This window comes from Lodderomyces beijingensis, assembly GCF_963989305.1.
Source record: "Lodderomyces beijingensis strain CBS 14171 genome assembly, chromosome: 3".
Classification (NCBI taxonomy): domain Eukaryota; kingdom Fungi; phylum Ascomycota; class Pichiomycetes; order Serinales; family Debaryomycetaceae; genus Lodderomyces; species Lodderomyces beijingensis.
Genome location: NC_089972.1, coordinates 476,664 through 501,059, shown reverse-complemented (window position 1 = coordinate 501,059; position 24,396 = coordinate 476,664). Strand labels below are relative to the sequence as shown.

The following is a 24,396-nucleotide window of genomic DNA, read 5'->3' as shown; positions in this document are numbered from 1 at the left end:
TGTATATGTATATATATGGGTAAAATTCGTAATTGGCTGCAAATTGAGACGTGATATGTAGCCACAGTTTAAATCGAAGATCTCGATAGTTTAGACCGCATCAAACCTTGACTGAAAAAAAAATAGGAAATAGTGACGACATTACTCGTAGAACTGAGTTTTTTTTTTTTTTTTGATCTTCTTCCAGAAACACCTACACTCAGGTCGGTTTAAACCGAGCTCAAGCATCAGGCAGACTGTCACCAGGCGGCGGCAGATCTGCAGTGCAATTACTTCCCCAACCGACTTTGAGAGTGGATATTATGCAGCAGGTAGACGTCAAAGTCTCTCTGGCCCCGACGGTTTTTGATTCTCTCAAAGAATGGACAGCACGTAGTCTCCCCTAGTTTTTTTTCTTCTCGCTCAAGACAGCTCTGAGTCTTTTGGTCGACGTAACCAACTTGGAAAAATGGTTAGAGACCTGGTTGTGAGTCGTGAAATGCACATCTCTGAGAGCAGGGGTCCTCTCCCCTCGTCTCGGATCAGCTCACGGTCTCACAATGCAATTAACAAACTTGCAATGAAGGTCAAGCCCAAGACGACGGCAGCAACCCACTTCATGTTCTCCTCATAGTTGAACCTTTCCGTCGGGTCAAATTCAAAATTGTTAAAGACCCGGTTTCCATTATCAGTGATAAACTGCCGATAGGGTGACAAGTGCTGAACAACGTTTACCAAGTCGTACTTTTTGACGATAAGGATGACGGTGATGACAATCAACACGCCAAGTATTGGTGTGGGAATCAGTCTCCTATTGCTCACGAGAAACACGCTGAGCTTCCCATTCTCTGACATGATTCTGGGCTCTCTAAACAGTTGAGGTTATGTATGTCCATCAAACCAGTGCTGTGTTATTTGCAGCTTTTTTCGATGCCAGGGCAGCTTTTTTTGAATTGTAGGGACCTGGTACTTGTAGCTGAAAGCATATGCACATAGTAGTAGTTGAGAACTCCTGGAGTTTGGCGAAAATGTACCAATGTCGTGCTTTTCCCTGTTGTCGCAAAAACAAGACCGCGACACTGGACCAGCTAAACCAATGGAAAAAGACAAAATGTTAAGCACAGAGCACACTTTGGCACTCCAACCAACCATCGCTGACAACACCTACTAGTCTACAATGCAGCCATACTCGAGGTTCGGTGGAACGAGGAAATGCTTCTACGAATTCCAGTTGTTGGTAAACTGCCACACTTCAGCAGACACAACGAATAAGAAACAGTGCTTGCCGGCGTTCGAGGATTACAACGAATGTCTACATGGTCTCAAAGAGCGTGCTAAAGCCAGAGCATTGATTGACCAATTGGCTGAAAATGAGCAGAGCGGAAAGGGAATCAAAGCTACTGAATTGTACAAGAAAAGCAACCAAATATATGAAAACTTGAACTTGGTAACAAAGGAAGACAAGTAAATCGAAAGATGCTCACAGTCGTCATATATATATAAAAAACGGAGAGAGTGAGCGAGGGGAAGAGAGGTAAGACGACAGAGGCTGTAACATTTTTTACTTGAAAGAAGAGCATGCGGTATATCAGGTTATAAGAACGGCGCCGCTCATTAGGTATTTTGAAGGGTATGTTGAATATACAACAAATTAGTATAGAAATAATTCTGCAAAGCTCTAATGTTTCTCTCCCAAATCAGTCAATCCAGGGCTACGTGAACCTATCTTTGAAAAGATAGTTATATACATATATGTATGTATGTTACACCTCTAAGGGTTTCTAGATGAGAGATGTGGGTAAACGGTCTAACGAGTTCAATTTCACGGAGTCTCCATAATCAAGGACAAACAAACCAAAAAAAAAAAAAAAAAGCGGCCGGCCCCGTTTCTGCGACCATCTGAGAAGTGCACGGTAAAGTCATGGGAGATGATGGGGATCAGATAACAAACAACCAGATTCTCGATGAGGCATTCAACAAGGGGAACGGCTTGGCATTTGCTCGACCAAAACAAACAATACAAGACCTTGAAGAGCTCTACTCGTACCAACAAGCCAAGCGCAAGGAATATGAACAGCAGTTGAACAAGAACAGGCTCAACTTTGGCCAATGGATCAGGTACGCCAGGTGGGAGTTGGAGCATAACCATGATTTTACACGGGTCCGCTCGATCATGGAAAGGGCGTTGGATGTTAATGTGCAGCATATCCCGTTTTGGACTCAATACGTTCAGTGGGAGTTGATCCATAGCAACGTCAATCATGCACGAAACCTTTTGGAGAGGGCAGTTACTACGTTGCCCAATGTCAACAAGTTGTGGTTCTTGTATGTGCAGACAGAGGAGATGCTAAAGAACTACCAAGCCGTGAGAGCCGTGTTTGAAAGGTGGATGCAATGGCACCCAGATGAAAGTGCCTGGGATGCCTATATTCATTTTGAGACCCGGTACGAGCAAAAAGATAACGCGAGACTTGTTTTCGAGAGATATCTTGGCGAGTATCCCCGAGGCGAAATCTGGCAGAAATGGATCGATTACGAATTGCAAAATAACGCGGCAGACACTGCCCAGTTACGTGCGGTTTTTGAAGCTGCCGTCATTAGTTTGTCCCGGGGCAAGATAGAAGATGCAAGCTTTGCGAGTATCTTGGCCTCGTGGCTACGTTGGGAGATGAAACACCAGGAGTTGGAAAGAGTCAAGGAATTGCGCAAGTTGATATTGGACGAAAGTCAATTCCACTATGCTCCGAAAATCAAACTACAAGTGTTGAATGCAGTAAGTGAAGTGGATAACATTCTTGGAGACAAAGATAGTATTGAGTCGGGCATCATTCAGAAAAGAAGGGCTAAATATGAGGAAGATGTGGAGACTGACCCAACCAACTACGGTGCATGGTGGTCTTATATCAATTTGATGATGATGATGATGACGATGACGACAATGACAACGAGTGCGAGTAGCAGTGGCCATGAGCAGGTACTGGAAGCAATGAAAAGGGCTACCCTGACTCCACCTTTGGACCAATACAAGAGCGAGAAATGGAAGCAGTTCATCTTGCTCTGGGTAAGATACGCGCTATGGGAGGAATTTGACAACAACGATATCGAATCAGCGCGGAAATGCTGGAACAATTGCTTGAAACTCATACCGCACAAAACATTCACCTCGGGCAAGGTTTGGATAGGTCTTGCTGAATTTGAGTTGCGACGGGACCCCGAGAACGGGTTGGCCAATGCCCGAAAGGTTTTCGGAAGAGCCTTGGGCCAGATGAACGTTAGTGGGCCCAAGAAAAACATCTTGAAGCGGTATATCAAGTTAGAAAATACGCTTTGCGAATGGGATAGAGTCCGCATGATCTACCAAAAATGGCTAGAGCTCGGTCTTTTGTTTGGACTTACATGTAATGAGATCGTGAAAAGATACTTTCTGTTTGAACTTGCGCTTGAAGAGCACGCGAGATGCGAGGCCGTATTGGATGTCGTCATGAACTTGTGGAAGAACCAAGACCTTGCAAGTTGCTTTGACCAGAGTGAGATTGTGCAGTTGGCAGTTGAATATTACACAGACACCATGCAGTACCACAAGGTGCGAGATATCTACCGAGACTTGGTTACTAAAGAGCCAACTGTGTTCAATTGGACGACGTTGGCCTTGTTTGAGTCGATGATCCCCACAACGGAGCAGTTGGAAAGACTTTTAGACGACACAGGTAAAGAAGAGGAAGGAAAAGATGAGTTTGAAATCGATATTGGGGCTGAACAGATTAGAAACACGCGCACAGTTTTTGAAGAAGCAGAGAACTTTTATAGAGACTGCAGCGACAATGAAAAGAGAAAAGAGATTCTTGAATCGTGGAAAGAGTATGAGGACGTCAATGGCGACGAGCAAAGCGTAGCTGACGTTGCCAAGAAGCTACCGAAAAGAGTCAAGCGAAGAAGGACGGTGGTTGATGACGTGGAAGAGGAATACTATGAATTGGTATTTCCCGACAGAGAGACCAAGCCGGCGCCTGCCGCTGCGGCGGCCGCTCCTTCTTACAACAAGTTTTTGGCCAACGCAAAGAAATGGGCCGAATCCAAGAACAAGTCGTAGTTATTTATCAGATGAAATATATATTTTATTACAAAAAACCACACCAACTCCAAATTCTTTCTCCCTCTCTCCCCTAAATGACTTGAGCTTAGCCTCCTCTCAAGGTCAACACCAAATGCAAAGACACACCAGCTTGTATTCCAGACTCCTGCACGGTTTTCTCGTCGTCCAATTGCGAGCCATTGAAGATCAACCTTTGCTGTGCGGGCGATATACCTTCTTTCTCTTCCATCATCTCCTTGATTCTAATGATCTTATCCTGGGGTTCTATATCCACCAAGATGTCCCTTCCAGTCAAGGTTTTCACTTTCACCTGCATTTTTCCTTTATCAAAAAACAAAAGCGACAACGAAGAAGTCCCCTTGTGATGGTGTGATGTATATAACTCTTGAAAAATCAAAGGTGTGTTTCGCGAGGGGATGGGGGGTGGGAGGTGGAGGAGGAATCTGATTCCTTTAGATGCAAATTTATTTGAGGTTTCGTCATTGCGACTTTTTGACATTTTTGACAATTATTTGTTCAAGGCAAGTATACATGTTGCCCACACCACACCTCAAGGATGTCGATTACGAGAAAATCTACGAACCTTCGGAGGACTCCTTCTACCTACTAGACTGCTTGGAAGACCAGAAGCTGTATCTAGAGAGCAAATTCAAGAATCATGTTCCGGTGGTTGTTGAGATCGGCACGGGATCAGGCATAATCACGACGTTTCTCCTCCAGTGCATCCTACAAGAGGCATTATACATGGCCACAGACGTCAATCCGAGCGCGTGCACATGCGTGCTAAAGACCGCGTCGCACAACTGTCCCCACCGGGCGCATTTGGTGGACTCTTTGCAGATGAGTTTGGCCTCGGCCGTGCGACCGAACACAGTCGACATTCTCGTGTTCAACCCGCCCTACGTTCCAGCGGAAGAAGTTCCCGAGTTGCTGCCTGATGATACCAAAGACACGCAATGGCTAGACTTGGCGTTGCTTGGCGGCGAGGATGGAATGGTGACGACGTGGAAAGTCTTGAATGGCTTGGACAGCATACTTAGTGCTGGGGGGGTTGCTTATATATTGTTTTGCGCGCGAAATCACCCCGAGTCTGTTGCGCAACAGATGCAACGGAGAGGCTGGAAGGTTGATGTTATCATTCATAAAAAAGCTGGTTGGGAGGTGTTGAGTATACTTCGGTTCTTAAAAGCTTGATGCCGCAGCCGTAGGCTGCGGGTAGTTAGGTATAGAAGAAGAAGAAGAAGAACAAGATGCTGTGGCTTGGAGAATTCATTTTTGGAGCTACAGGCATGCTCAAAGCCATGAGACAAGCATGAAGAATTGTTTATAGACTGTACATTAGACTGTCCCCAAGAACCCAACCTCTTCTTCTCAAAGGTGTTGTTCTCAAAGGTGTTGTTCTCAAAGGTGTTGTTCTCAAAGGGTGCCTCGTCTCGGTTTCGCCCAAAGTATTTATTTTTCAAACATTCTTCCCGTAAACAATTTTTCGAAATGTTGCAAGCACTGAGAAGAGCACAACCTTTTCCAAAGGTGAAAAGCAAGGAAAAAGGACCAGTGTTTTTTTAAACAAAATGTCTAGTAGGGGAAGAGAGCCGGCTAGGAGCGATCTCGGTCCATCTACAGCGACGCCTGCTCATGCAACAAAGTGGTCGGGCACGGCCACAAGGACCAAGAGGTTTGGCCATATGGACCTAGACACGATCATCACCGGCCACTTGACACAGGAACAGCTCGATGCGTATCAGCAAATATTCAGGATAGAGGAAGCGTCGCATTACTTGCGGGTATCCCATCAACGGCGGAAACCGATATCTGAACTCCTTCCATCTGCTCATGTCGGCGCCACCACAGAATTCAACTACATGCGAGACCCATCACCGCCGCCCAAGTACGACAACCAAGGTAACAGAGTAAACACGAGAGACCAGCGGATACGAGAATCGTTGGAGAAGGAGAGACACCAATTGGTTGAAATGGCAGCAGGGACTATCAAAAGCTTTACTGCGCCCTCAGACTATCGAAAGCCTGCCAAGACATTTGAGAAGTTGTACGTGCCCGTGAAGGATTACCCCGATATCAACTTTGTTGGCTTTTTGATTGGGCCCAGAGGAAGGACGTTGAACAGGCTTCAAGAAGAGTCGGGTGCTCGACTCCAGATTCGAGGCAAGGGGTCCGTGAAGGAAGGTAAATCCACACAGGCGGCCATCGAAGACAAGGGCTCGACAGGCGGGGTGGATTCTACCGAGGACGACTTGCATGTTTTGATTACTGCGGATGCTCAGCATAAGATTGCCAAGGCAGTGCAGTTGGCGAACGAAGTGATTGAAAAACTCATCACATCTCCAGAGGGACAGAATGAATTGAAGAGGGAGCAGTTGAAAGAACTCGCGGTTTTGAACGGTACCTTGAGGGAAACTAAACCATTTGACCCCGAGGCTTATCAAAGAAGACAACAGAGGGCTTTTGATATTACAAAGATTGTTTGCAAAAGATGCGGCAGAGTTGGTCATTATGCTAGAGACTGTAACCAGCCGCAAAGTCTAAGTCAGTACGGCGGAAGCTCCCAAGCAGATAGTTACAAGCCTCCCCCGCGGCTTGGCGATCAAGCAGCCGAGCCTGCATGGAAGAAAGCAAGAACAGAGTCTCCGTTGCCCCCGTGGCAGAACCAGAGACCGCCGAGTGCTCAGTATGGTGCGAGCCCGAGGCAGGACCTTCACAACTTCCACCAAGCATCACAAGCACAAGGACAAGCACCACCACCAAGACTTTCTCGACAGACCCCTCCGCCTTCAACTTTGCAAGCTCCTGGAGGAATCCCTACTCGTCCTGCACCTCCTCCCTCGATGCCAGTGTCGCGTCATCCAGCTCCGCCACCATCCTTGCAAAACCACACCATCACGCCATCTACACTCAGCAGACCAACACCGCCACCTTCATCGAGTGTTTACCAAAAGCAGACACCCCCACCACCACCGACGCCGCTGCCCCAGTCCCAGTCCCAGTCCCATTCTTCTCAAGACAAGCCAAAGCCGCCACCGCCACCGCCATCTCATGACAAGTCTAAACCGCCACTTCCTCCTGCACCCGTGGGGAAAACTCAGCCACCTCCACCTCCAAAAAAGCCGCAGCCGCCACCGCCACTGTCTTCTTAAGTCTTTCACCAACTTATGAAATGTATATGCTGGAGGAGCTAGTAAAAATTTTTGAAAAAAGATTTTAGAATTAGTCAATGTTGCAGTCTATAAAGAAAATGAAAGAAAAAAAGCAAAAGAATCTATTTTGATACAGAAAGTTCCAGCAAAGTAGTTTGTTCTGACACTAGCTGACGCTGCTGTCTAGTCTCAGCACTCACTTTCTCAAGGCTTGACAGACAAAAGTTGGATTTCGCTCTCAACTGCTCACCAAAAACGTAAAATAAAAAAGGGACTGGAATCAATAACACCGCAATACAGCCGATCAAAGTCGCTGCCCACTTGATCTCCAAGTTGTCAAACATTTGTTTTGCAAATAATGGGAATGCTGCACCGAACGAAGATCTCAAGAACGTGTTTGCAGCGATGGCACTGGCGGCATAGCAAAGATAACAGTCAACAAGGTATGTCAAGCATGGCAAGAAAATTGCAATTAGCCCCATGCCAATGGGCACAGCTCCAAGAGTCGGGACGATCCAGTGGACTCTGTTGCCGAACCCACCTGCCCAGCCGAGCCAAAACACTCCAATTGCGAACAAAACTGAGCCCACCATCATTGGTGGCAATTTCTCCTCGGGTGAAGCAGTGCCTTTGGCTGCCGTGATTCTCTTTGATCTCAATTCAAACACTGACACAATGACACCACCAAGGAGAGTTCCAATGAACATGGCAATATAGGGCAATTCACCAACCCCGCTGGACCACCCGTACTTGCCTGAAAATATCAATGGAATGGCAGTGAGGAATGCGTAAAGCAACCCGTACACGAATGCGTTGTAAATGGAAATGAGAAACAAGATAGGTTCAGTGAAGAGCATCTTCAACGGTCTTGATATTTGGGTCTGCACAATCTCCTTGACAGATAGCGAAACTTCTTCATGCGGAGCATGCAACCCCCAAATACCAGTTTGCTTCCTCAAGGCCTCGGCTTTGCGAACCAAGATAATGTCGGCCAAGGTCTCGGGAACAAATAAACACAAGAATAGCCCCAAGCTACCAACAATGGCAATAAAATATCCGTTCCATCTCCAGCCGAGCTCTGCGTTTTTCACAGTGAAGCCGCCCATGATGGGTGCAATCATGGGACCCCCGAACAACACCATTGAAAAGATGCCCAACGCCTTTGACCTGGTTTGCGCATCGAAAATGTCGGCAAAGATGGCAGGAACAACCACCAAGGGGGCCGAGCCAATGAACCCACAAAAGAAGCGACAAATCATGATTGTCTGAATGTTCTCGGCCGTGGCGACTCCAAATGCAAAAGAAACGAAACCCAACGCCGATATCAACAAGGGCATCTTGCGTCCATACAACTCTGACGCTGGTCCCCACACGACTGGCCCTGAAGCAAACCCAAAGACGTAGAGTGAGGTGGCCAAGGCACTTGGGGTCCATCCGATGTGGTACACTTTCATCAAAGATGGCTGCGAAGCCGAAAACATGGCGGAACCCAAGGTGACCGCGAGGCATATTATGCAGCACGCGAAGCACACGTATAATTTCATCAGAGTCGACCAGTTGAATGGATGAAGAGGATCTCCAGCGCCATCGAAGCCAACTTGATAGAGCTGCTTGCTGGGCAACACGGGCAATACCGGCAATATGCTCTTGGGGTGCGCCGACCCTGAAAAATATGAGACTGCCTCTGGTTTTTCGCCTGCGCTTTCATCATCGGTGTTGTTGACGGTGTTGTTGACGGTGTTGTTGACGGTATTAACCACCGTGTTGTTCATTGTGTCTAGTTCCAGATCTCGGGCCAGCTGCGGCTGTTGCGACGGGGTTTCCCAATGTATGGATTTGCCGTTTTCAAGGTCTTGTTGGCACGGCATGCTTGTGGAAGGATATTCCGATCGGTTCAAAGTAGCTGTATACTTGTTTGATAAACTTTCCATCTAGTGACTGCTACAAGCTGTTCAAGCTGTTGCTGCTAGTTTTTTTTTTGTTTTACGAACCATGAGCGGAGCATATATTTAACTTGGAAACTGTCATGGTTAAATACGCAAGCAGAGTCAACGTGTTTCCTCGCAAATCAAAGGTAAACTCAACTGTGTCCAAGACTTTTTTTTTTGTTTTTCGTTCAAGTGGGATCTAATAGATTCAAGAGATTTTCGCAGCTAAAAAATCTGACGGACGGATATTCCTATCCTTTCTTTTTTTTTTTTTTTTTTTTTTTTTTCTTTTAACTCACTTTAGAGCATCCTGGAACAGGTCAAACTTTCTTTTTTATCCGTTGATCTATTTCTGGTCTTGACGTCTTTGGGAAGAAGAAAAACGCCAAGCCGTACACGGTGATGCCGAAAATAACGGCAAAACCCTATTTCTACATAGAAATAAAGGGAAGATGCACAACATCAATGCGGATAAATAGCAACCGGGGGACGGCTAGAAACTTCCCGGAGCCGAGACCAAGATGTGCAAAGGTTTCATCTTTATCGTAAGAAAAAAAAACAACCCAATTGTACTCGCCGTGTGATGCGAGGGCACTCACGAAACGGGAAAGGGGGTTTTCTTCCCCAAGTATTCCAACAAGATCAAATAACTTTATAAAAAATGTGTGTGTGTGTGTGCGTTTTCATGTAGCAGCCCGCTGACTTCTTGACTTTCCTCATGTAACACTGACCAGCTGGCAAGTTCAAGGTTTGGTATCAAGAAAAACGTTGCTGCGAAAACTCTTAAAAAGGCTCTCGCCAAATGTTGAAAAAAAAAAGCAATCAGGGCGCCGGTGTTAACAGCGCGAGAGTTACAAAATCAACCGTTCGGAGGTAAGCAGCAGACGGCTGATGTTCCATCTCTACGGCTCCGTTCGCCAGACCGAGGGGAGGGGTCCCATGGTCACGTGACGCAACACACGCAGAGACGCAAGTCGATTTATGTTGGAGAAGTTCCGATAATACGCTGGAGATTGCAAGTTCACGGAGCTAACCCCCCTATTTTTATAAGCACTCCAACTGCCAGATAGAAGTTGGTTTACAGGTTAGACTCGACGCGGCGAAAAGTACTTTATAAATGACAGTCTCTGTCTACATTACGATCCATCTCGTTTCATCTTATTTAATCCACGTCTTCTTACATTTTTTGTATGTATATGACACCCGAGGCTACACATATGCTAGCATTTCTCTTATTACGTCCTTGACTTGATAGTACAAAGCTCCCACGTTTCCATCAATGACAATGTCGCCACCACCTTCATCCTCGTCGGAAATCCCGCCAGCGCCAGAATAGGCGATTTTCCGAATCGCCAAAACACCATTGACCACTAGTGTGCCTTCGCTCTTGAATTCAACTTGGAGAGGCCGGTTGTTGATTTGCAACGCCATGAGTTTGGTCTTGAGGTCAGGCAAGCGGATGTTGCCTATAGCGAGCCTTGGCACGGCATTATTGATCATTGAGCGCAATTTCGGGTTGGGGATTCTATCGAGTATAGAAGATGCGTTGAGGTTCGAGGTTGGATCAATTGGCTTGAGTGAAAATTGCGTGTTTGAATTGATGTAATCGTTGAGTAACCGGCGCTTCTTTTGAGCCACCTCCACTTCTTTTTCTTCTCCCTCTCCTTCATGCTCAATCTTGGCTTTTTCTGTGGAGGTGAGCTGGTTTATGAGTTCAAGTTCACCGTATAATTTCGCTACTTTGTAGTCATCGCCAATCTTCTTCCATTGCAAATTTGCAACTAGTTCATCGTCCAAGTTGATTTCAAAATTACTCAATTGGATCGAGTTTCCTTCTGAATCAGCTCCGATCTTGATTGGCGAGTCTGGGCGGGACACGAGCACGTTCATCTTACCGGCACCGGAGCTGGTATTGTAGGCCGAGGACAATCCGTCTCGTATCGTGGCTAACGACAAGTACCTCGATGAGTTGAACAACTGTCGTTTTGAGTACTCGGCAGACTGCTCATTTTGCTGTTGTTTGAAAAACTCTTCAACTTGAATCACACCACTGTTGTGGACCGCCTCTTCATGTTTGTTTTTTTTGTGTTTTTCTTCTTCCTTGTCATCGCTGCTTGCTGATAACTTGATGTCGGGCAACAATATCAAATTGTATGGCTTCAATGCTTGCACTATTATACCGAGTGATCGCAAGTCGACCGTGCCGGAGAGATCAACAAAAGCCAACCCACACCGAACTTTAAGCTGAGTTTTGGCAGACGGCGCCGACTCTAGCGCGACTCTTTTCAACGGCCTCGACAAGGTGTCCAAGTATTTACGCAATAGCTGCTGATTCAACTGTTCCTGCGGCGTCAACTTGTTAGCTCGCTTATTCTCCTTTGCGTCATCGGCATTCTTGTTTCTCCACCCCTTTTGCTTCTTTTCGTCAAACTTTCGTTTTCCTTCCAAGATGATCTTGCTATTGGAGACTTCATCCTTCTTTTCGAAATCCTTGTGATTTATAATCTGCCCATAGTCGTCAAATTTGGCGCGGGCAGCAATCGTGGCTGGGAAATAGGGGAACATTGCCTGACGTGGTTTCAATTTCAGCGTTATCCTCAAATCAATCGGCAAGTGTTTTTCCAAACTTTGCTTGATGTGATCCATAACGAATGCCTCGTGCTGAATCAACTCGTCAACCTCTTTAACCGCTGAGGCTGAGGCATTGCCATCCATGTGTTTGTGGTCCTTCTTGTTAATCTGTCTATCAACCATTTCCCCGACAACTTTGTCATTTCCCAAGTTGCGTCCCCGCGCCCCCATCTTCTTTTTCTTCTTTCCCATCACCCCATCACCATCATCCTCTTCTTCTTCTTCTTCTTCTTCTTCCTCCTCCTCCTCCTCATCATCAGACGAGTCCTCGGCCTCCATATTATCAGTATTTAGCAAATTTTGTATCTTTTGGTCACGCACTTTAGCCATCAATTTTTCCTTCCTCTTTGCTGCGACCTCATTCTTGAACTTTTCCAACTCGGGGCCTCTAGCTTCTTCCTCACTGGTCCACTTGTTCAAATGCAAAACCGTTTCCAAAGGAACTGCGACTCCGTCCGAGGCTTTGCTCGTCCTCTTTTTGGCCACGCTAGCCCAACTCCTGTATAGTTCACTGCTTATACTTGTAGTTGCTCTAGATTTCACAGAACGAGATGACAATGATGTTGGTTTTTCAGTCAATATTACAGTTGTTTTTTCATCGTTACACAAGTACAGAAAAACTTTCGAGGAAAGATCTCCATCATTAAACTCAACTCCGGAACAAAACACAATTTTGGGACCAACCATCTGCTTCAACTCCACAGGGTCCAATAAAAGGTCGACTTTATTTGGGTTAAAGGGAACAGAGTCACTTAGACTTCCGTTATTCCAGGCCTTGTTGAAACTCAGTGACATCCAGTCCATCAACCCCGAGGCGTAACTAAGCACTTTTGTACCGGAATAAGACAAGAAATAAACGGGGATGGGCTTGCCTTTCAAATGCTCATCTACCAAGTGGAACAACTCGAGGAATCGTCCCGAGACTGAGGTTGGAATCACGGCAGCACCTCCATTGGCAAGCGTAGCATCTACCAACTGCAAAAACTTCTCGCATCGTTTCCTGTGCGACATGGCCGAGCCCAAATCCGTAGCAGTGATGAACGCCGTGGGTCTCAAGAGCGAGACATGAGGGTTGCCCGATTGCGTGTTGATGAAAGCGGCACTGTTCAAGATCGAGTCCTTGGAATGGTTCCACGAGGGCGCATAAATGATTCGATTGATCCGCTTGACAATCAACCAAAAAGTGCCCCCGAGCGAATAACCGGAATTGTAGGGTGTCATGGTGACTTTGCCTTCACAAAGGGTGATGTTCTGCAAGTACTTGACAATCTTGAACCTATCGAACCAATAATCGATTTCATCCAACTCAACAAGCGATGTTATGATGGGGCCCAATACACCGTGCGATCGATAGTATTCAACCGTGGCGATTCGACCTAGTTGGTTCACGGGCAATGTAGAATACACGGGGATATTCAGCATTAGCTTGGGGAAAGTGATACATAGCAAGATGTATCCACTTATAAACTCAGTCGTGGAGTGTGAGATGATTATCGCGTCGATGTGCTTCAAGTGGTGGTCCATAAACTTGACCACTTTGGGGTCCTGTCCATCCCATGATGGATCTGCTAGGATGGAGTTCTCCTTGTCGAATGATAGTAGCGACGCTTTGAAGGAATGATCATCTTCCCCTGGCGTTAGAAGTGTAAATGTGAACATTGCTCCTGTTTGAGGTGGTTGTGGGGGGGGGGGGGGGGGGAAGAGTCTCCTATGCTTCAGGATGTAGAGACGTGCTTGGAGACTTGAAGTTGTAGTTGTAGCTGTAGCTGGAAAATCAAAAAAAAAAAACTACGAGTGTACCCTCTTTCTTTACACACCACGCCGCTACCAAACAAGAATGATGTTGCAAATTACTTTGGGACTGATATCTACACACCTCCTCCTCTGCCTCTTCCTATCAGACGTCTTTTTCCACGAACGAGCTTGGACACCACATAGAATTGAATTTTAGGTAAACCTTCTGTACAATGAAAGCAAATTCTGTAGAATTGGAGAAACGCAGTTAAAAAAAAATTGCACCAAAAAGCTGACAGCAAGTTAACAAGGCGCGATTCGCTTGTCCCACGATCAAGTGGACCAAGGTATTACATGTTGTCACCCAAGTGTATATATGTGTGTGTAGTGTATGAGTTTTTAACCACACATATTGGAGTGGAGCAAAATCCAATTTCAAGATCGGCATCTGGATTAGATCAAGCCAAGCCAAGCCACATTTCTTCCGCCCCCTTCCCCCCCTCTCTCATCCACCACCTTCGCAATAGTTATCAAAAACACGATCGATTCTCTTGACGAAATTTCTAAATTCTTGCAGCTGGCAACGCTCACGGATTTTGGCTCTCAACTCACTATCAGTCATAACCACGTAGGGACCGAGGTCTAACTTGAACTCACCATTTCGCGTGTCTTCCAGGATAGGTGCATCGAGGTTATTCACCTGGCGTGTGCGTTGCTGCTGAAGAGCCGAGGCAGCTTGAGTCTGAGGCGATTGTGAAACTGGAGCATGGAAGTGCGAAGATGGAGGAGGGGGAGGAGGAGGAAGATGCTGACGCTGAGGTTGACTAGATAAGTATTCTTGGTGTATGGGGGTCCCCGTGGCAACTTGTGCTTGTTGGCAAGAACATGATTTTTGCTGACCTTGTTGTTGTTGTTGTTGCGTCGAATGAGCGGAGGCTCTGTTCATTGGCATGGCAGCCGGCTGTTGGAATGGTTGAACCCCTACTTGAGACGCGTCAGCACCTTGAATGATGTGACTTGACTGTAATTGGCTCGTTTGCAATTGGCTACGCGGAAACTGGCTCGAATGGGATGGTCCCGATTGCAACTGACTAGATTGAAAATGACTTGGCTGGAGTGAAGTTGGGAGAAACTGGTTGCTCGGTTGAGACGGAACACATTGCAGTTGGCTAGCTTGCAACTGGCCCGTTTGCGATTGCATCATTTGCACCTGAGAAGCAAGCTGACGTACTTGTGTTTGACAGCTCTCGAGCTGACTTTCAATATCGAATCCATTTGAGTATTGTGTCTGGGTGTGTTCATCCGTAGCAGCAGCAGCAGCAGCGGCAAGAGTGGCAGGAACAACGGTGCGTGGTCTCAAGACTAGTGCATTGTCTGCCCCATTCTCCCGAGCAACAGGTTGTGAACAATGCCCATAATTGATTGAAGCAACATCACCACGCGAACCTCCAACTCCAACTCCAGTTCCAGTTCCAGCTCCAGTTTCAGCTCCGACACCAATTCCTACAAACTCAAACATTTGACAACATTGCTCATATTCTTCAGCAGTCTCAAGACTAATCTGACACCGAACCACGACATTTTGCAGCGGGAAAGCCTCACTGCATTTGATACCAATACAGGGACATTTTTTCAACAACTTTATCACGTATTTCTCCTTGTTCAATGGAATCAAGTGACGGTCAATATTCATTCCTTTCCACTGTACAAGCATCTCGATTTCTTCGTTGGGGCTCACGATGAAACTGGCTGAAAGCTCCGACCTTTGAGGATGGTGATGCCATCCTCCTCCTCCCGCCGCCAGTTTGATCGCCGAGTACTTGTTGATGTGGAAAGTTTGAGGGATCCTGGTCCTTTTCTGTGGCATCAATGAACTGCTTTTGTATATATATATGACTGGTTGTCAAAAAAAGTACTATAACATGTATGTGGCTGTAAGACAGGCAAAGGTACTTGATGCTTCCGTTTGAGTGTTGCAACACTCACGTGATGGTTGCAATTGATATTGATAATCAAAAACAAAAAAGCAGCAGGTAGCGCGCATCATGCCTACTGCAACCTGAGGAAGCTTGAAAAGTTGCAAACAAGGCAGTTTGGTGCCTGAGTTGGAGCCTGAGTTGGGGTTGGAGCTGAAGTGTTCGTCAGACCGCCCGCATTGTATGTTTACTGTGAATAATGAAGGGACTTTCGGAGTGTCTTTGCTGCAATCTCTTTTTGCCTCGATCTGTTGTTGAATCTGTACGGAATGCATCTGCCGTGAAGGAAGCTAGAAACAGCAGATCCGGTTTGACTTGGATTCATTCGATGCCACGGCATCTCCAAAGTAATCTCGTATCTCGCAACGGGATCAATTTAACTTTTCGTCCCTAGAGCCGTGGGTATGGTTCCAACTTCCAGAAATATTGCAAACCCAGAGGCGGCGCTGACTGCACCCGTTGATAACGCCAGGCGTGATGAAGATAATGTTTAGCACTAGCCTTTTGGAGGCGATACATATCCCCTGTCGCCTGCTTGATAGATTCCTCTACGACAGAAACAAAAAAAAAAACCAGATTCCTAATTATTTGGGTATCTTACGAGTCAAATATGAAACATGTTTGTAATTTTTGGAAATTGCTGTGATCAGCGGTGAGATGAAATTGGTCATTGCAGCATAGACAGTGTGCTCTCTTGCAACAGGGTTTTTCGTGAATTTGAATTCGGTCAAAGTGGATGTAAAGACTCGGAAAATGTCATCGAGGCACGGTTTTTGTTTTGTTATTTCGTGGTGATGTTGATGCTGATGGTTATGATGATAATCATCATCATCAGTATTTCGGGTATACACTCTGGATACACGGTCGCAAAAATTATTAAAACGTGTTTTGCAAGATGAGTGGGGCGGTGGAAGGAAAAAAAAGCCCACATTGGATAAAATGGTCAACACGTCCCTCTCTCTCTCTTTGCGTCTCCTTGGTGTCAAACGTTGAACTCTATCCACATTAGAACTAGCTCGTTTCATTAAAGTTTCATGTTTAACTTTATTTTTCCCCCCTGGGAAACGTTGGTGTAATGGAGGAGAAGGAGAATGAAACACTACTACTACTAGTGCTAGTAACAATAGACGGCAGTTGGTACCTGAAAAACAAACACCTACATTCGCCTTTGCACTATAAATTCTGTTCCAAACGGTCTGCAAAATTATTGTGATGATCATCGCCTCCAGCCAATAATTTTGCATTGTTGGTGGCATCCCCCCCCCCCCCCCCGCACGGCCTCTTGACTCCTGCGTACCTTGCCCATGTCCAGTTCGGAGAGGGCCAAACTTCTATTGTTTTTTTCTTTTCCTCCAATGCCCGAGAGAGCAGTCGAAAAGAAAGTCGGTGATAAACACCATCGAAGATCAGATTAGATCCGAGAAAGCGTTTCTCTCGCGAAACGCATCGGCGTCCATAAATAGAACTGAGTTCCAAAAGCGTAGAAAAAGGTTGGGGCTTAGAAGGAAAAAAAAAAAAGGAAACAAGTCGGTGAATGCTCAACCACCAAATTGATCTCAATTTGCAATCGTTGGATTGCTGCTTCGAGGTAAAAAACGAAAAAAAAAGAAAAACAAAGGGAAGAGTCGGGAGTTGGGATTGGCAATTTGACTATTGTAGTTGGGCATGGGCATGGGCATCTAGATCTCTTCTTCTCATGAGCAAGCAATCCAACAAACAACTCACAACCCATTTACTCTGCATGATCGTCAAGCCAAGAGGGAATCTTGACGCTGTCTAAACCTCATTAATTGGTTTGCGACATATGGCGATGGTGGTGGTGACGGTGTGATGGGCGATGGTTGCAGTTATTTGTCAGAATTAGTAATTGAGGACAAGAAAACCCAGTGGGACCTTAAATACTTCGCATCCAAGCTGGGCTCTGAATACTCTTAGCCACGACGGAAGGGTCACGAACGGGTCTAACATGCAACAGCAAAAGCAAATGAGAATAATAAAAATAAAAAAAAAGAGGAGGAGGAGGAGAATATATACGCTTCTAGCAGAGTACGCCGCTAAGCCCACTTTCGCCCTGCCACGGGTTTGGGGTTTGTTTCGTTGCTGTTTCAATTTTTTGATTGTCGTAGTGCAACCCTAGGTACTATCGTAAGATTATAGTAAGGAGGCTTCGTAATGTTGGCTTTTGCGTCGTTTTGAGGAGGCTTCGTAATGTTGATTTTTGGGTCTTTTTTGTCGTGAATATTTTTCGCGACACACACGGGGGGGAACGGTGATGCGAAGGGGTATGGGTTCCACGAGGGAAGGGAAGGGAGAGGGGGAGAATAAAGAATTCTTGGATCGCTGATTTTTCTTGCCATACCTCATAGCCGAGCTCAACGTCACCAACTCCTAATCCCGCGCCTCGCTGTCTGGGGGAGGGGGACGAGGAAGAGAAGAAAAGGGTCATCGATTAGACTTTATTAAATCTTAGATCTGCTCTAGCGGAATGGAGAGGACGGAGAGAGTGGTATGTGAAAGGTGTCCTGATGCGTCTAACAGCAGCAGCCCCGGCGGTTGTGATGAGAGTACTCTCTGGCGGGTGGGGTGGGGGGCACAGTATAGGAGGCACAGCTGACTGTCGCAGATGTCACGAGTGCAATGTCGTGACACTGGGAAGGACAGGTTGGAAGTGATTACGTAATAATTCTTAGATTTTGTCTCCTAAGAAGCTTAGCTTGTAGTTTAAGGAATCTTACATTTTTATTTCAATTGCAGAGAGAGCCAAAACTGCTAATTTTCTTCAGCTTCAGCTTCGATCTTCATTTATATTTATTTTTATATATAAATATTACTTCCTGGAGATACTCTTTCTTTCAAGCTCATATATATGCTGCTCTTATAGCTTGAGGACCAGTCGTTTTTTTTTTTTTTGCATTATATATTGGCACCCTGTCAAGCAACACACTCCTAGATCGGATATTATGAAGGTGCTCACTCAATTGCCCTTCTCCATTGCTGCATTATCATCAATACTTTGCATAGCCCTGGCGCGACCTTCCCTTGGTAAAGATGTGAATCACGATTCCATAGAGGCAAAGAGGGATCTGCCCGGCTTCTACAAGATCGACTTCAATGTCCGCAGAGGCTCATCGCGAGCTGACTTGTCCCCAAGGCACGATCAGACCCCCCGGTTTGTCAAGAGAGCCGATGGAGCCGGCGACTTTACGTTGCAGATTAGCAACCAACAAACTTTCTACATGGCCGACTTGTACATTGGACTGAATGAAGACAAGAACCAAGTGCTTGTGGACACGGGCAGTTCAGATTTGTGGGTCATGTCCCACGACTTAAACTGTCTTCCACGAGGCACCACTTTGCAGAAGAGAGATCCGAAAAACGTCTTTAGATTCGGCACCGGTGCCACCTTCCCTAAAGATGTGGACGAGAAAACGGGGAAGAAGAGGAAAAGAGACGCTGGGGGTGTCGAATTGCAGGAGTTGGATTTTGCTCCGACAAAAGTGCAACGAGACGATGATGGCAGTGCCAGTGGAAATGTTTACACAACGATTTATTTCACGGGAACTTCATTGCCTAGTGAATTTTCGTCTTTGTTTCCCGATGGCCCCGGAGGCGGTGGGTTTTCCAGCGCACTTCCCGGCTCAGCACCTAGTGCCAGTGCTGGTTCTGGTTCTGGTTCTGGTGGCACAAATACCTGCACTTCGTATGGCTCATTCAATACTGAAAACTCCGATAGCTTTGTCCAAAATAGAACATCGTCGTTTTTGATTCAATATGCAGATGGCACCCACGCGTTGGGAATCTGGGGCCACGATACCGTCAAATTGGGAAACGTGTCAGTGCCCAACTTATCCTTTGCCGTGGCCAATGAAACATCGAGTGATATCGGTGTGCTTGGTATCGGCTTGCCAGGATTGCAAACCACAACTCAATATGGATACATGTATGAAAACTTGCCCCTCAAATTGAAATCCGACGGGATTATTGACAAGGTTGTCTTTTCCTTGTACTTGGCCCGGGCCAGCGACCTGGCCGGAAGCGTGCTATTTGGTGCCGTTGACCATGCCAAATATGAAGGCTCGTTGACAACGGTGCCCATGTTGCGCACATACCAACAAATCCCTTACCCAGTCAGATTCGAGGTCGAGGTGACAAACATTGCCTTTAACAACAGTGGGAACCAAGTGACAATTGATAGTTCTTCCATGGGAGTCGTGCTCGACTCGGGCTCAACGCTATCGTACCTCCGATCAAGCCAAATCCAATCCATCGCCAGCCAATTGAACGGGAGATACTCGAGCTCAGCAGGAGCCTACCTTGTCGATTGCAGTTTGCAAAGCTCACGTGCTACATTGGACATTGAGTTCACCAGCAAGGTCATCCGCGTGCCCGTTTCTGACTTGATTTTCCCCGCTAGCAGAACCCAGTGCTTTTTGGGTCTCTCGGAGCAGTCTCAAAGCTCAAACTATATCTTGTTTGGAGACAACGTTTTGAGAAGCGCGTATGTCGTTTACGATTTGGAAAACTACTCGATCAGTCTTGCCCAGGCCTATTACACCAACGACGAAGACATCGAAGTCATCACCGACACCATCCCATTGAGCGGAGGACAAAACGCGTCCTCTGTGGGAACTGGAAGCGGCTCTTCGTCATCGTCTGGAGGCAGGCAAAACTCGGCCTCGTCTTTCGTGCCCTCTTTCACTTTTATCGTTATGGGATTCATTGCTTCCATGAGCCTTATGTTATAGAATATGCTGCTTTTCAGCCGTAGGAGCAACTACCTAACTATCTCAATATCGAACTAACTAAGTAATTTCCACCAAAAAAAAAAAACAAAAAAAAACACGTACACTTTTATAGATGTGTGAATATATAAGAATTTTATTTGGCGTATGATAGATCCCCCTTCGTAATTTTACTGGATTCCCAGTAGAGGTCAACTCTTGATCGTAATGTAAGCCATTACCCGGGAACAGACCCAACCTAAAGACCGACTTCATCCATTCCCTAACACAGCAGCATCCCTCGACATCCACACCACAGTCGACCGGGGGGAGGGGGGGGGGGGGTCTTACTGGAAGAAGGTAGCGTCGACTGGCATCCACACACATTGAGCACACCAGAATGACGTGGCTAGAAGTGAAGTAAAAAGAGAGAGAGAAAAGAAAGAAGGAAGCAGCCAACTTGCCTCGCTGTCTCTCGGCCTCTTTCGATCGCGACTCTCGCGATATGGAATTAAAACAAAAAAAAAAAAACTCCACACATCGTAAATAACACGAAACCCTCTTATACTCTGGTGTACAGATCACAACTGAGCATCTCCATCTACGTCTACATCTACTCCTATATATATATAGATATAACACAGCGACATAATGGTATGCCACCGCACGGGAACTCCAGCCGAATGGCAAGAGAGAGAGGCAGAAAATTGAAAAGTCATACTAACTAATTTCCACGCAGGCATTACAAACACCCAAACAAAAGGCTGCAAATGCGAAATTCGAGAAAAAGAACACGAAGCTGTGGGGCAAGGCCAAAGTCGACGACGAATCGGCCAAGTTTGAGTCGCCGGTGTCGAAGTACTGGTTGGCGATCTTGCTTTTTTTAGTCTGTGGAGGCGCGATATTGGAGTTGATTAGAATGTTTTTTTGACCGTGACGTGTCCAAGTTGGGAGATTGAAGTACCGAGCGGAGGTGGGAAGTGGGAATCGAGCAGAGTGGAGCTATTTTGAGTGCCCGTGATGCTTGGGGGCTAGAGTCGCCTTGGGAGCCAGAAAAAAAGGAAAAAAAAATGACATACGTGGCTAAGTAAGTGTTCATTGAGGAGATTGAAGCGAGTTGGAAGTGCTCCCAGGGAAAACGTGGTGTTCTTTCCCCCCCACCCTTCCATCAAGGATCTTTCACGAGGCTGGTGGAGTGGTGGGGAAAGATTTTGTATCAATACAGTTATTAGGAATTTCTTTTCATTATCTAGGAGGGATTAAATAAAGAGTTTTATTTTTTTTGAAAAAAAAGAACAAAGAAAAAAAAAAGAGAATGGACGGGTGGTTGGTTGGGTGTGTGTTGCTGGGGCTGCTGTTGATATGGCTTCCTATGGATGAGCTAGTGTCTTGCTCAGGAGCCAAGCGCTGTTGCCAGATGATTCCCACCGTGTTTTTCATGCTCGGATTAATGCGGTGTTGTCTATTGTCTCTCACGGTTGTGGAGCGGATGAGCCCTGTAAAGAGAGGTGGGAGCCAAGGAAGGCAGCTGGTTTCACAACTATAGGCCATTTGATAGGAGGTCTTTTTTCCTTGTAGACTTGTAGAGAGTGCCTACTACGCCAATGGAATAGTGGTGGATGGGGTTTTTGCAACTAGATGAAAAAAGATGGAGAGGGCAGGGACCGGTAGCGGCAGATTTTGCAACTCTTGACTCAACACCAACGGACCGAATTTTTCAATCCTCTCCTTTTTTTTTTTTTTTCTTTCTAGACACCACCCGAAGGACCTGTTTCTTTTTTCAAATCAATCACCGTCTCCTCAAACACAAGGTAGAATGCAAAGGAGGATCCTTACCAAGACAGCAGCGATACTAGCCGGTCAAATCAGACAATCGTTGCTCCAGAATGTGCCGAGAACCACCGCATTCAAAATCGCAATCTCATCGTACTCCTCCTCCTCCACAGCGAAAACAGTTCCCTTTACAGCAGACACATACTCCTCGAAAGTACAGCGTGACTCCAGATACAAGACACTAGAACAATCAGACCTCGACTACTTCCACTGTATACTACCAGAAACAAGCATCATCACCGATAAGGATGACTTGGATTTTTTCAACGAGGACTGGATGCGGAAATACAAGGGCCAATCTCAGCTCGTGCTCAAGCCGAAAACCACGCAGCAAGTCAGCCAGATTTTGAAATACTGCAACGACCACAAGTTGGCAGTTGTGCCCCAGGGCGGCAACACCGGGTTGGTGGGTGGATCCAACCCCGTGTTTGACGAGGTCATCATCTCCTTATCCTCGATGAACCAAATCAGATCTTTTGATGAAACTTCGGGGATTTTAAAAGTTGACGCGGGCGTAATCTTGGAAACTGCCGATCAGTTCTTAGCTGAAAAGGGGTACATTTTCCCGCTCGATCTCGGTGCCAAAGGCTCATGTCATATTGGAGGCAATGTCGCCTGCAACGCGGGAGGCTTGAGATTGTTGAGATATGGCTCGTTGCATGGTTCCGTGTTGGGGTTGGAGGCAGTCTTGCCCGATGGAACAGTGTATGACTCGATGCACTCGTTGAGAAAAGATAATACCGGGTACGACTTGAAGCAGTTGTTTATCGGCTCCGAGGGAACTTTGGGCATCATCACCGGTGTCTCCGTCTTGTGTCCTGCAAGACCACAGGCGTCAAACGTGGCGTTTTTGGCGGTGAAGGACTACGAAACGGTGACCAAAGTGTTTAACGAATGCAAAAAGGAATTGAGCGAAATCTTGTCGGCGTTTGAATTTATGGATTTGAAATCGCAAATCTTGACTCAGCAACATTTGGGCTTGGACCAACATCCAATCGAGTCGGGCCAGTACCCCTTTTACGTGTTGATTGAAACCTCCGGGTCGAACAAAGAACACGACGATGAGAAACTCGAAACTTTTTTGGGCGGCGCCATGGAGAATGGACTCGTTGAAGATGGAATCATTGCTCAAGACGAATCACAAATCCAATCCTTGTGGTCATGGAGAGAAAGTATACCTGAGTCAAGCACCATGAATGGCGGAGTCTACAAGTACGACGTGTCGATACCATTGGCTGATTTGTATGGCTTGGTCGAAGCATGCAATGCCAAACTCGAAGACGCGGGCCTTGTTGATTTCACCGACTCGTCCAAGCCAGTAGTCTCGGCCATTGGCTACGGGCACATTGGCGATGGCAACTTGCATTTGAACGTGTGTGTGCGCGAATACTCCCAAGCCATCGAGCTGGTCTTGGAACCATTTGTTTACCAATGGATCCAACAGAAACGCGGCTCGATCTCGGCGGAACACGGCTTGGGATTCCAAAAGAAGAATTACATTGGATATTCCAAAAACGAGCAGGAGATTGCCATGATTAAATCGATCAAGAACCATTTCGATCCTCAAGCAATTATGAATCCTTACAAGTACGTTTAAATATTTATTATATGTTGTCGAAAAAAAAAAAAACTTGTTATAGAACAATAAGGGCAATGTATATGTAGGTAATGTTGAAAGCACGCTTTATTAAATTTGTTTTTTTTTCGATTTCTACGTGGGGCACTAGCCACAAGACGGATATTAATTTTCACAATAGACATCTCCGCTCCTTTTGCCTCCCCACAACAGCATCAACAACGACGACGACGCTGTTGCAATAGTTCATCTATATATCACGTGCACGAGTATTTAAACATATTTAAGTAGAGTCCCCCTCCCCTGCTCTAGATCCTTGAGGAAAATCGATTCACTTCACAAGGCCGCTCCTCCTTAAATAAAACATCTTATTTTTCATCACTGACCGATCGTTCAGGCTAGAACTAGGCTACTGATGGAGGTAGAGCAGAATAGATTACCGGCTGGGCAACTTTTTGGAAAAGTGCCTTCTGGCATGCATGTAAGTGGGTTGGCCAGTTTTACCGAGGTTCAACCGAATTTTTTCTTTCTGGGGGGAGGGGGGGAGAATAAAGTGAGAAGTGGGCAGCGGGGGGACGCGACGTTTGATCTTTCGACCCCACATTGCCTGCTTATTTTTCACTCTCTTTTTTTTTATTGTCTAGATTGCTTCTGCGATTATTAGAATCAGCTTCGTCTAGGATGTATATATAATATTTAGTCGAAGCAGTGCTCCATAGATGACAAGAGAGTACCAAGATTGAAAACTATCAAAGATAAACCTGTTGAAATTC

At 46.2% G+C, this 24,396-nt stretch overlaps 11 protein-coding genes across 11 annotated transcripts; 6 read left to right on the top strand and 5 right to left on the bottom strand. All coding sequences in view use genetic code 12, as the record gives it.

The window, feature by feature from the left end:
• Positions 1-534: 534 nt before the first annotated feature.
• LODBEIA_P23080 (uncharacterized protein) lies at positions 535-834 on the bottom strand (the record flags this gene model as incomplete). The annotated part of the gene is made up of 1 exon (XM_066972293.1): positions 535-834. One exon carries the CDS (start codon positions 832-834, stop codon positions 535-537), a length of 300 nt encoding a protein of 99 aa, XP_066829246.1.
• Positions 835-1,156: 322 nt separating this feature from the next.
• LODBEIA_P23070 (uncharacterized protein) lies at positions 1,157-1,447 on the top strand (the record flags this gene model as incomplete). The annotated part of the gene is made up of 1 exon (XM_066972292.1): positions 1,157-1,447. One exon carries the CDS (start codon positions 1,157-1,159, stop codon positions 1,445-1,447), a length of 291 nt encoding a protein of 96 aa, XP_066829245.1.
• A 453-nt stretch (positions 1,448-1,900) lies between these two features.
• LODBEIA_P23060 (uncharacterized protein) lies at positions 1,901-4,069 on the top strand (the record flags this gene model as incomplete). The annotated part of the gene is made up of 1 exon (XM_066972291.1): positions 1,901-4,069. One exon carries the CDS (start codon positions 1,901-1,903, stop codon positions 4,067-4,069), a length of 2,169 nt encoding a protein of 722 aa, XP_066829244.1.
• An 88-nt stretch (positions 4,070-4,157) lies between these two features.
• LODBEIA_P23050 (uncharacterized protein) lies at positions 4,158-4,388 on the bottom strand (the record flags this gene model as incomplete). Its single annotated transcript, XM_066972290.1, has 1 exon — positions 4,158-4,388. The coding sequence occupies one exon, from the start codon at positions 4,386-4,388 to the stop codon at positions 4,158-4,160; it is 231 nt and encodes a 76-aa protein (XP_066829243.1).
• A 215-nt stretch (positions 4,389-4,603) lies between these two features.
• On the top strand, positions 4,604-5,266 carry LODBEIA_P23040 (uncharacterized protein; the record flags this gene model as incomplete). The annotated part of the gene is made up of 1 exon (XM_066972289.1): positions 4,604-5,266. One exon carries the CDS (start codon positions 4,604-4,606, stop codon positions 5,264-5,266), a length of 663 nt encoding a protein of 220 aa, XP_066829242.1.
• Positions 5,267-5,757: 491 nt separating this feature from the next.
• On the top strand, positions 5,758-7,224 carry LODBEIA_P23030 (uncharacterized protein; the record flags this gene model as incomplete). Its single annotated transcript, XM_066972288.1, has 1 exon — positions 5,758-7,224. One exon carries the CDS (start codon positions 5,758-5,760, stop codon positions 7,222-7,224), a length of 1,467 nt encoding a protein of 488 aa, XP_066829241.1.
• A 122-nt stretch (positions 7,225-7,346) lies between these two features.
• Positions 7,347-9,092, bottom strand: LODBEIA_P23020 (uncharacterized protein; the record flags this gene model as incomplete). The annotated part of the gene is made up of 1 exon (XM_066972287.1): positions 7,347-9,092. The coding sequence occupies one exon, from the start codon at positions 9,090-9,092 to the stop codon at positions 7,347-7,349; it is 1,746 nt and encodes a 581-aa protein (XP_066829240.1).
• A 1,269-nt stretch (positions 9,093-10,361) lies between these two features.
• On the bottom strand, positions 10,362-13,442 carry LODBEIA_P23010 (uncharacterized protein; the record flags this gene model as incomplete). The annotated part of the gene is made up of 1 exon (XM_066972286.1): positions 10,362-13,442. One exon carries the CDS (start codon positions 13,440-13,442, stop codon positions 10,362-10,364), a length of 3,081 nt encoding a protein of 1,026 aa, XP_066829239.1.
• Positions 13,443-14,022: 580 nt separating this feature from the next.
• LODBEIA_P23000 (uncharacterized protein) lies at positions 14,023-15,384 on the bottom strand (the record flags this gene model as incomplete). Its single annotated transcript, XM_066972285.1, has 1 exon — positions 14,023-15,384. The coding sequence occupies one exon, from the start codon at positions 15,382-15,384 to the stop codon at positions 14,023-14,025; it is 1,362 nt and encodes a 453-aa protein (XP_066829238.1).
• Positions 15,385-18,453: 3,069 nt separating this feature from the next.
• On the top strand, positions 18,454-20,238 carry LODBEIA_P22990 (uncharacterized protein; the record flags this gene model as incomplete). The annotated part of the gene is made up of 1 exon (XM_066972282.1): positions 18,454-20,238. One exon carries the CDS (start codon positions 18,454-18,456, stop codon positions 20,236-20,238), a length of 1,785 nt encoding a protein of 594 aa, XP_066829237.1.
• Positions 20,239-22,030: 1,792 nt separating this feature from the next.
• Positions 22,031-23,644, top strand: LODBEIA_P22980 (uncharacterized protein; the record flags this gene model as incomplete). Its single annotated transcript, XM_066972281.1, has 1 exon — positions 22,031-23,644. The coding sequence occupies one exon, from the start codon at positions 22,031-22,033 to the stop codon at positions 23,642-23,644; it is 1,614 nt and encodes a 537-aa protein (XP_066829236.1).
• Positions 23,645-24,396: the final 752 nt, after the last annotated feature.